At 37.7% G+C, this 11,686-nt stretch overlaps 1 protein-coding gene across 1 annotated transcript in view; it reads left to right on the top strand.

The window, feature by feature from the left end:
• LOC110062353 (ribosome production factor 1-like) overlaps positions 1–8,960 on the top strand; it is a 9,834-nt gene extending 874 nt beyond the window's left edge. Inside the window, exons 2-8 of the mRNA XM_020769227.2 lie at positions 421–501; positions 1,103–1,198; positions 2,678–2,831; positions 5,255–5,337; positions 6,100–6,278; positions 7,578–7,704; positions 8,810–8,960. Of these exons, the coding sequence (XP_020624886.1) occupies positions 421–501; positions 1,103–1,198; positions 2,678–2,831; positions 5,255–5,337; positions 6,100–6,278; positions 7,578–7,704; positions 8,810–8,851 (762 nt within the window). The 3' untranslated portion in view covers positions 8,852–8,960. The remainder of the gene's footprint in view (positions 1–420; positions 502–1,102; positions 1,199–2,677; positions 2,832–5,254; positions 5,338–6,099; positions 6,279–7,577; positions 7,705–8,809) is intronic.
• Positions 8,961–11,686: the final 2,726 nt, after the last annotated feature.

Raw genomic sequence — 11,686 nt, forward strand, 5'->3', positions numbered from 1 at the left:
TTTCACCACATTTTCAATCTATGTACACGAGGTAAAGCCAAGTCTCTACCATTCACTCTCAACCGTTCAATGCTATTGTAGGTTGTCTTGGGGTCTACAGTATCTCTTCTTCTACCTTCAGGGCTCCACATTAAAGACACCTTAGCATTGTTGATATTCCCAAGCCTTACAACATGGCCTAACTACCTCCAGCACCTATCTGTTATCATTTCAGAAAAAGGCATCATCTCATCATTCTTGTATAGATCTTTGTTGGACAGGAAATGTTGCAATGCCACACAGAAGCATATTAGGAAACTAATAGGCAGATGAAGCAAATAACTAGTACTAAGGAAAACAGTTTTTCGAGGTCCTGCAAAAGTCACTTTTAATAATATTAATGTTAATAACCTAACAGTGTTCCTTGTGTTTTACTGACAGCCTCAGCCGAAGCAAATTCCAAGAACTATTGACAATACTCGTGTTGTTGATGACACCATTGTGGAGCCACAAGATGATGAGGTAAGGTAACAAGATGCAGTACACATTTTAGAGGGCTTTTAAAGGAAAATTTGCTTAAAAACAGTTTAAGCTCAAAGGGATACTTAATGGTTCTTTATAGGGTTGCTGCCATGTTTACTTTATGGTAATTTGTGATGTCATTGCACTGTTACATCATTCTATAAATTCATGCAGTGCTGTTCTTTGAAAATGCCCAACTGAGCAGTGATGTGTCATTATTTGTAAGCTTTGTTAAAATAGACATGGCACATATGGGAAGGGTTGGCATATGGCCCTTCAAAAACTATTGTCTCACGAAATGTTTGTTGAATTTCGTGGGGCTTCGCAGTCTCAAGTTATTGCAAGGCTAAGAAAGTCTTGAATTATTGTTGTTGTTGTGTTTTTTTTCATAAATGACATCTGAACGTCTTAAAGCCTGAACGTCTTGAGTTCACATTTAAAACACTTTGAAGTCTTGGTTTTGCTATTGAAGAAGTAAAAAATGTCTCAGGTTGGCAAAGAAAAACGCTTGTCTTGCCTTCTCACAAAGTCTCGCATTTACCATTCACCACCCCTCAAGGATTTGAAATCCTAAATAATAATATACTTTGCTGATGAACAGGTGATACATGACAAAGAAAGTGATGAGCTAGCAACATACTTCAGATGCGAGGTGGTACCAAAGGTTCTTATAACCTCAAGTGACAGATCAAAAGTGGTAAGTTGACCGAAAGGAGTGGCTATTGAAAATTGGTATGGATAATCAAATGGTGATGAGTGAAATCTAGAAATAATTAGATGTGTGTGTTGTCAAAATTACAATTATTTTCTAAGCCTTTAGATGAGTGAAATAATTACAATTTTGATAAACTGAAAGTAAGATTATTTCTCAATTTAAGGAGTGTACCATTTGATATGATGGGTGACAAATGACTTATATTTTGACTTATTTATTGTATCGAGAAGTTTCGCACCAAACATTTCCATGGCAATGTTGTAATTTCACATGTAAAATTATAAATTAATGCGGAAATTTTGTGCCAAAATTAAGGCGTAATTTGTCACTTGTGATGTTATGAGAACAATAATTATTATAGGTAATAATGTGGTAGCAAGTGGAATTAGAAGTGATTTCCCATACATAATTTGTCAAGATTTCTTCCTTCTTCACTTGTTACAGTGAAAATGAGGTCACTAAGACAACACTAACAAGTCACAATTTTTTTTCTATACGTTTATGTACATTACTTTACTCTCCAATCATTTCTTACCTAGTAGCAGAGCTTTTCAGAGGAGAGCACCTCAGATACTGCTGTAGGTAAATGAGGTTTGTTACTACTGACACTGACACATTAGGTTCAGTTTGTGATCTTTTGCAATCCTGCTTAATCTCCCTTTTGAGTTAATTAGATCACCTCCTTGGTGTTTCCCACCTTACCTGTATAACGATCTCATCATGTCATAAGGCACATAAAGCTTTGACACTCTCCTTCCATCCACTTTGATTTGCTGCTAGAGCTCTGACAGTCGCTCATGACTGTCACCCAACTTCATGCCTTTCTTCTGCGACTGTTCTCCTCCATGTTGTTTTGGATGATCTGGTCTTGTCCTCTCCTCTGGCCCGCACTTCAATGCTGTAACACAGTGCTCCTCTCTGACCTTGCATCCATCCACTTTGATTTGCTGCTAGAGCTCTGACAGTCGCTCGTGACAGCTACCCAACTGCATGCCTTTCTTCCTTGACTGTTCTCCTCTATGTTGTTTTGGGATGTCTTGATCTTGTCCTCCCCTCTGGCCTCCACTCTAATTCTGTAAAACAGTGCTCCTCTCTGACCTTCCTCGTTATATGTCCAAACCAATTCCATCTATAACGTTAACCCTAGAATAAATTTTCAGGGTTCATTTCAGTAAATTATCAAAAACGCAAGAGAGTGTCTTGGGACATTTCCATACACTGAGAAGAAAGTTTAAAAACTGACATACTTTGGAGTATTTAATATTTTTGTTGAACTTTGAGGTGTTTGGAACTTAATGAATCACTGTCTAGGGTGTTTCAATCAAAACTAAACAAGGGAGAAAATATAATTATTGCTCATTTTGCAAGTACTTATTTATTGTATGTACATATTTAATTACTGTAGTTATTATTTATAATTGTTTGTTGTCATTTATTTTATTGTCTTATTGTTATCATTAGAAAACAGTTCAGTTCATGGAAGAGCTCAGAAGAATTATCCCTAATTCTGAAGTCCGTGTACGTAAAGGTCTGGATTTGAAGAAAATAATTCCTCAAGCAAAAGAGAAAGGATTTACAGCTCTTTTAGTTGTCAATGAAGACAGGAAATTACCGAGTATCCTTTTGGTCTTTGGAACAAAGTTTTTGTTTGTTTAATTTAACTCCTTGATCGTGCTCAAAAAATAATAACCAACTGGTCTACCTCTTGCCAGTGGGAATTTTAACCTTGATATGAAGTACATTGTGTATTTGTTTCTAATATTTTAGTAACAATTTATTTTATCTTATTGAATACATTGTACTAATGGGCAAAGAGAGGCGCTATAAAATAATCTCCCTTTTTTTCCATGTACTTAAAGGATGTGGAACAAATTACCACAAGGCATTATTAAAAATAGTTCTTTGGAGACATTTAAGACTAAGATTTCAAGGTATTTTACGGATTAATTTATGTATTTTAGTTATTTCCCCTATTTTATTTACGTCATATTTATTCTGTCCAAGTAGCTACAGTCAAACCTTGATTATCTGGACTCGTTGGGACTAGACAAAATAGTCTGGATAATCGAGGGTCTGGATAATCGAAAATATCAACGTTAATGAAGAACAAAACTGCTTAAATAAAGCAACATAATTAATCGTGAAACAGCACTTTTACAAATCGTTTGGGAAACAATACGGTCTACTGTACATCTGAGCCAATCAAAACTCATTCAAGTGTTCTTCAGTAGTTACGAGCCGTGCGAGCACTGCTTTTGCTCTTCAAAAGCAAAACAAACTCGCTTTTGACTGCACTTTTCAATGCTATAGTTTTTGAAAGAATATTGCTACGGATCTTGATCGTGACTAATAAATATTCATGACAAAATTGGGACTAGAGAAAAAGTGCAGATAATCAAGAAATTCGCATGATCGAGGTACAGATAATCGAGGTTCGACTGTATAGATATATTTTTATTGTTCTTAATCAACCTTTTGTACAATATTTAACGTTGGTGTTATGTCTAACAACTTTACCAATGAAATCAAATGTAGATTTAGATGTAGACCGTTATGTTTTTGAGCATGGGGAAGGGGGGTGGAGGCGGGGGGTGGTTCGGGAATTTCCAAAAGAAAATTCCTGCACACAGCAGAAACTGCTGAAAATAAAAAATCATGCAAGGGGAGCCATGGAAACAAAAAAAATCAAGCAAGTGCTTTTTGCTATTTAGGTCCTGTGTTTTACTTTAAAAAAAAAATATTGCACATTTTATTGCCAACCAAAAATTTCATGCACAACCTATAGGTGAGAAAAAAAATTAATGCCCCCGAAAATTGCTCCAAACCCCCTCCCCCCTCCTCAAAAAATAATGGTCCGTCCCTAACACTTACATCTTACATGTAGCTAGGATTCAAACTTGGATCTCTTCATGATACCAGATCCAATGTACTGACTATTAAGCCACTGTGCTCTCTTACTGTGCTGCTAAAATAAAATTACTAACTGCTTATTAACTGAGAGTGAGGTCTTTACAGGAAAATCTTAGACCGAGACCTTGCGTATTGACTGAGTGATAGCGATTTTCCCGTTAAGACCAAACGTTCAAGGTTAATAAGTTGTTTATTACATGGCTTTTTGCTTTGTTTTTGCAAGCTTTGCAAGCTTTGCAAGCTTTGCAAACACTAGATGAGAATCTTTCATGGAATGAACATGTAGAATTGATTTGTAAGAGAGTAAGAAAACGTCTCGGCCTGCTGTCACGCATACGACCCTACCTTACTCTAAAAGCTGCTAAATGCGTGTATAATTGTTTAGTTCAGCCGATTTTTGATTACACTAACACGGTATGGGATGGGCTGTCAATCGGTTGCAGTAACAGCTTGCAACGTCTGCAAAACAGAGCAGCACGCATTATACAAAGGAGGGCAACAACCGAAGGATCTTTTAAAATGTTAGGGTGGGTGGATTTGGAAACCCAAAGAAAAGCCCACAAATGCATTTTAGTTTTTAAATGTTTAAATAATTTAGCTCCTCCATATTTGTCGGATTATTTTATTAGAAATTGCAACGTTCATTCTTACAACACGAGGAAAAGGAACGACATGCACTTGCCGAAACCCAAGTTAACGCTAGGGAAAAGGACTTTCAGATACTCTGGTGCGCTTCATTTTAATAATTTACCCACTACAATAAAAGAAGCAACATCGCTCCCCATTTTTAAAAATCTTCTTAGACTTTATTTTAGAGAGTAGTTTTTATTTTTAATTTTTTATAATTGTAAACGTTAATCTCTATGTATAGAAATTTAATGTAGTCTTAATTTACGCAGGGCCCCTTTTGATACCAGCCAAGTGCTGATTGGGCCACCCTGCCTAAATAAAGTTGACCTTGACCTTGACCTTGAGCTTGTAACTGGCCCGTGGGCAATACAGGAGAATAATGCCCTACAATTAGCCAATCAGAGCACATGTTATATCGGCTACAAGAACAAGCTGTATGATAAATTAGAATACAGACTGGTGTTTCGTTTGTGATTCTCCTTAGCTAACTGTCTCTAGATGCCATGATTATAAGTCATTTACCAGATGGACCTACTGCACACTTCAAATTGAGCAGTGTTAAATTGGGCAAGGATATCAAGGTAATGCGGTGTCTTGTTATCATCCATCATCATGTTCAGTGTTTTCATTGGTTATCTTTCATCTCATATCCAACCACACTCACGGAGTAGTTTCTTATGATCTCATGCCTGATACAAGCATTACACAAGTTTGCTGAATAATAATCAGGTTGATATTACCTTTTGTACTTTTGAATACAAATTGTTTGTAATGAATTCATCTGGGAAGAGCTGGATAATGAAAATGCCTACGGTACTGTGCAGAAAGAATGGAAACAAATTTTGGTGCTTGTCTCAATTTTTTGTAACTTTTCGATGAAATTTAACAAAATATTAAATGAAACGATATTTCTTACAAAGTTAAACAAATTTTCAAAAGGGCTCTTATTTTAATCAAAACAAAAATTGGGGCTGTACTTCCAAGACTGCGGGAACATTCAAGCTAAATATCGTTAAGAATAATGAACTTTTGGGAGAAACAGTTTGGGTTTCAGTACCTGCAGTAGCTTATCCTGGTTTGTGTGTTAGATTATGACTGGGAATATTTCTACTCCCCACTAGAGTGGACGCTAGTTCATCGCAGGGTTACCTGCCAGCAGTAAATTCACCGGTATCCATTTATACACCTGGGTGGTGTCTTGCCCAAGAACACAACACAATGTCCCCGGCCAGGACACAAACTGGATCACTTCATTCACAATACACCTCCCTAACATGAAGAGGTTACCTCCAACACTGAAGTGACGCTCACTAATACAGTGCATGTTTACATTTTCATTGCAGAACCATGGTCGTATGACAAGCCATAGGCCTGAAGTCATCCTGAATAACTTCAGTACAAGACTTGGTCATTCTGTTGCCCGCCTTCTGGCAGCCCTCTTTCCTCATGATCCACAGTTTCAAGGCAGACAGTGTGTCACATTTCATAATCAAAGGGATTTTATATTTTTTAGACGTCACAGGTAATGTGTATGTCTCTCCTATTGTATGCATGGTAAAATTATGAAGACAAGACTCTGCTTCAGTTTTGTATTTTCATGGAGTCTCAAGTTATTGGGACCTTTTTCCAAGAGGGGGTATTGACTAGTTTACCTGTAGATGTAATTATTATCAGGGTGAAATTTTTGATGGAAAATAAAGTACATGTAAGCTTGTGGAGGCACAATGGCCTCATGTTTAGTGCGCTCACCTCCAGATTGAGGGGTCCAGGTTCAAGCCCTGGCCAGAGACATTGTGTTCTTAGGCAAGACACTTTATTCTGGCAGTGCTTCTCTCCAACCAGGTGTATAAATGAGCACCAGCAAACTTAATGCTGGGGGTAATCCTGCAATGGACTAGCATCGCATTCAGTGCTGCTGAAACCGGGATAAGCACCGGCCTGATGGGCCACTTGGCTTCACCTATACAGAAGTCCAACTTTACATTTGAATTTTTCTGTTTGTCAGTGGCTAGTAATCAGTTTTGCATTTGTGAACTGTGAGTTCGTAAACTTAACTGATAGGTTTGCAGCATCTGTGGCCAAATAGTCAACTTAAAAGTGGCAGGATTCGATGCAATGTAAATATGTTGCAATGTAAACTTTGTAATGTACATCTACATGTGTAAGAAAATGTTATTTTAATCATGAGAAAAAATCAAAACCCAAGAAATACAGTAAATCAGAAAAAATTATTGTCATCTCTAAATTTTTTGTTTTTAATCCTTTCTTTGAAAGTACTTTACTGCTTACTTTAATATTAGTAAAGTGAAAATGTCTCTTTCTCTTAATTTCTTACTAAATTAGTGTCTTTTTTGGTATTTCTACAGTCAAACCCCTATTAAGTGGCCACCCTCAGGGAAACAGGAGGTGGCCGCTTAATAGGGGTTGGTGTACTGTGAAGATTTTTTTTCACCATAAGGCTTAACTGCTTAGCGAACATGGAATCAAATCTAGGCAATCATGATAAACATGTGTTTAGATGATTTCATTGGGCATTTGTTTCTATTTATGACTTATCTATCATCACCAGTGTTCCAAAACAAAGCCAAACTACATGTACATGTTTGTAATTTTGGGTGGCCATTTAATAGGTGTAAAGAAAACAGGAAAACCCTCATCGCTATGACCAAAAGGTGGCCACAGCCACTAAATAGAGGTGGCCAGTTAATAGGGGTTTTGTTTGCAGTATTTTACTGACAATGATTTCGGAGGATGGCTGGCTGCTTAATAAGGGGCGTAGTATAATTATTTGACAGTGGTACCGGTATTTCATTTTTTGTAGATATATTTTCAAGAATCAGAAGAAGGCTGGACTCCAGGAACTGGGACCTAGGTTTACTCTCAAACTCCGTTCTTTACAAAGAGGGTCTTTTGATTCCAAGTTCGGAGAATATGAGTGGGTTCACAAGGTTTGTTCTATTCAATTGCTAGTGCTGTCCATAACACTAAGGCTATATTCACACTTGAGTGTGCACGAGGATAATTCTCGCTGGTCAGTTATGTGAACAAACCATTTTTACAAGTACTCACACCAGAATTCAGGCGCAGTGCCCGTGTGTGGAGTGCAAGGTCTGGACCTTGTGCTCAGTCACAAAATGGTACTGGGTACTCGGAGTACCCAGTGCCTGAACACAATGCTAATTTGTGCCGATGCCCATGCACCAGTGTTTGGGCATCAAATGTGAACACAGCCTAAAAATAAATTAATGTTCTGTACACCATGATTATCATAACTGTAGCAAATGCTGCTGTAGTAGGTAGATAGACTTGGTTTGTACATTTTCTATCCTTAGATTTGTTCAAACATTCGATAGCGGTTTTATTTAACAGGTGCAGTAAACTAGCACATTTCACCAAACAAACTGTTTTTCCCATTTTGGACAACAGTACCAGGAAGAACTCGAAATGATCTCTGTGACACCCACAGTTTTTATGATCAAGCAATGATCTTGTCAAAATACAACTTTCAATGTACATGTACTCTTTAGTGTGCATGTGAGGTAGTGAAAAATAGAAATCATTGCATGTGAGTGGACCCCTTGACCAGTGTTTTAAAACGAACTCTGTTCAGTGGCCTGTACCTGTACATAATTCAGTTTTTGAGTTCAGTGGCTCATACATGTAGTCACTTTGATGAATTACCTTCTTAATTGCAACATGTATCTTCTCAGTATTGTAAGAACACCTTTTCCGTTGTGAATGTACCTGTCCTCAACAGAGGCGGTGGCAGGAGGGGGGGAGAGAGTTGAGATGTGATTTTTCTTGTATAAAGGAGAGGAATATTGTTCTAAGTAAATATTGAAAGATCTTTTACAAGGGAGGCTTGGTTACTGTACTCTGTACATTTCACTTTTCCGCAAGAAAACGTTCTTGTTTTGTGCTGAAGGGGCAGCCGTATGACATCTTTGAATCCAAAGTACTTGACAACAGAAATGCAAAACCCAAAGTTGCCAATTTTTTTAAAATTTCCCTTGGTTATGTAATGGCCTCATATAATTTACTGTCTTTTTGCAGAGAAAAGAGATGGATACTAGCCGTAAAAAGTTCTTTCTTTGATGGTGGCGGAATGACTGGTGGACAATGTGTTATTGTGTAACAGAGAGCTTTTGTTGGGTTGCCTTACCAATACTGTGACCTTTGTTTTTATTAAAGGAACTCAGTTGCAGTTTTTTTAGTTATGTTTGACCAGTCACATACAAAATTACCTTAAAATAGTAGTTTACTAAGGTAGAAAACAGCAAAGAGATAATAATACACCATAAAGGAACACGGATGGTTAAGGATGGAGAAGATTAACACGGATTACAAATGACAAGCTTGAAAAATTTAGACTTGACTTTTCAAGATACGCAAACAGTGATGTAGCTCCTTTAGTGATCACAATGAGTGTTACACAAGATGAAATTGGGCAAATTACCCATATCGTTATGGTAACTGCAGAGAACAGTTCACTGACACCTGATCACTTACCACTTACAAACAGATGAATGATCTTCCTCGACCTCATTGCCATCATCTTCACTATCATCAATGCAGTAAAAACCGCGCGTGTAAGAACCTGTTAGGCTACAATTTCCCAGTTAAGCACCCTTCACATAAAGACCATTTTAGGCTAAAATCTCAATACGGGTTCTTATCTTCAAACTACATGTATAGAGTTTTTTTCAGATATAATACAGTACATCACATGCCATACGAAAAAAGGTAACAAAAATGTTTGAATGATTCTAGCCTGCAGAACAGGCGAATTTTTTTTTGCGTATTTTAGGCGAACAGAGGCGAAAGCGAGGCGGGCGGTTCTTCCCCTCGCGCGCGACTCGTGCTTCGCCCTCGCCTCGCTTTCGCCTCTGTTCGCCTAAAATACGCAAAAAAAATTACGCCTGTTCTGCAGACTAGAATCATTCAATATGTTTGAATGATTCAAAGTAAAGGCTACACCCATGAGTACAAGTTGTTTTTTAATAGAAATTAAGAACCTGATGAAGAACCTAGGTGGCCTAATTCCAGAGTAAACACCATTTATATGGGAACCTATGAAGGCTAGCTTGAAAAAACCTGGGTTCTTATGCGCAGGTTTTTGTTGTATTTCAATCATCATTTTCTTCAATGATGTATAAGTTATTGTGGAAAGAAAGAGTGGAAAATCACATTAAGAATAATTCTTAACGTGAGCGAAAGTTTGGGCGAATAAGTCTAATTGTTCTGGTAATGAAGCAGGCCATTGGCCACAACTTTTTCTTGTTCTCCTAAACTTGATAAAGACTTAAACACTTTTATTATAATCCTGAGAAAATGCAAAGAAGTCAGTTCTTTACTGTCAACTTTAAAAATCTTCCAGCTGGCGCAATCTCTTCATCAACAGCTCCCTGAGTTATACAATCATTCTAATGATCGCTTGCATTTTCTATTTTCCAAGAAGAATTTTGAGTAATACGTTACCACTTTCCTTTCCATCCAGGATTTCAATTTATTGAAATTCACTAACTTAATTCCGATTTCACATCTACATGTCTCAAACTTGATCAGGAAATTTTTTCATGTCTTCAAGAAATTATTTGATTTAGATTCCCATTCATGTAATCATGTAATTTACTCCTGCAAAAACCGTAACGCCTCCTTTAGGAGCCTCGGAACTTTATAAAAAAGATCAGTGACCAACAGCATAGTTTTGTGTGCCTGATTTCAGTAGCTCTTTCTCACACCCTGTTCCAATGCGTATTTTTTAAGGACCGCACTTACGAAGTTCTAAGCCTTTCACCTAAACCAATTTGGTCGCAACGAACGTCAAATGTCAGCTTACTTCTGTGGTGTTCAGCTCAACATGATCGCCGGTTGAAAAGGCAAATCAGGTAATTTGTGATAATCGGTATTGACATAAATTAATATTTTGCCGACAAGGAACGGAGAACTGGGTGCGAGCGTAGTACGCGAAGGCTCATGGATAGTACGTTTGTAAAAAGAGACGGTTAAGAAACTTGTGACATTCTATCTTGGGCCTGGCTGACCAACGCGCCCATGCCTCAACCTTTGAGTGTGTTCGGTTGTGTAGTGAAGGCAAATCTTTGAAGTTAACCTCGTACGGTGAATTAACGAAAATAATCCATGTAGATGCGGGGTAGCGCGCGCGAGTGGTTTTAAAAAATCCCATTTCCCGATTTCCCAGCCTATCCTTTTGTCTAAATCCCAGTCCCAGTGATCCAAATCCCTTTTTTTCCAATAGGAAAAAAAAGGCAAAGGCACTAAAAAGAGGTCTTGTTTTGATAGATAGGCAGATAAAATAGCCGTGGTGAACGCATAAAATTTGTTTTTGTTATGACGGTACAGGTTATCGTCGACTGAGTCGTTAGCTTCAGTCGACTTTTGACAAAATCGTTTATTGTGAGCATTCTGTAGAACAGTCGAATTAAAGTTGGTCTGTGCTTGATGGCATACCCAGTAAATTGCCGCTTAGAAGTCCCCCCCCCCCCCCGCCCACCCCGCAGCTTTAGGCCCATCTACCAGTAAACAAATGATTACTTCTGACAGAACAGATGTCCCAAGCTCACGTCTTGAGAAAAGCAAAATTAAGCTTTTAAGCATCGTAATAAAACGAATTCAAAACAAGGAAAGCTAGAGGGGGGCTTATATCCGGGGGAGCTTACAACCGGATGTATTTTTTGGTTTACAGGCAGATGGGCCGATAATCGGAGGGGCTCTTAAGCGGCAGTTTACGGTATTAAAAAGAAGCGCTTTTTAAAACATTTAGCTATGAAAAATTCCGTGAAAACTTTTCTTAAAAACATTTAAGAAATTCTTGAACACAGTTAAAAAATACACGACATTTCGACGTTCTCGGACGTCATTATCAAGTAAAAAAAACAGTATGAATATTCTATAAATACAAGAAAAACA

The sequence above is a fragment of the Orbicella faveolata genome, unplaced genomic scaffold (assembly GCF_042242905.1).
Source record: "Orbicella faveolata isolate gen_17 unplaced genomic scaffold, um_ofav_v1 contig_14, whole genome shotgun sequence".
Classification (NCBI taxonomy): Eukaryota; Metazoa; Cnidaria; class Anthozoa; order Scleractinia; family Merulinidae; genus Orbicella; species Orbicella faveolata.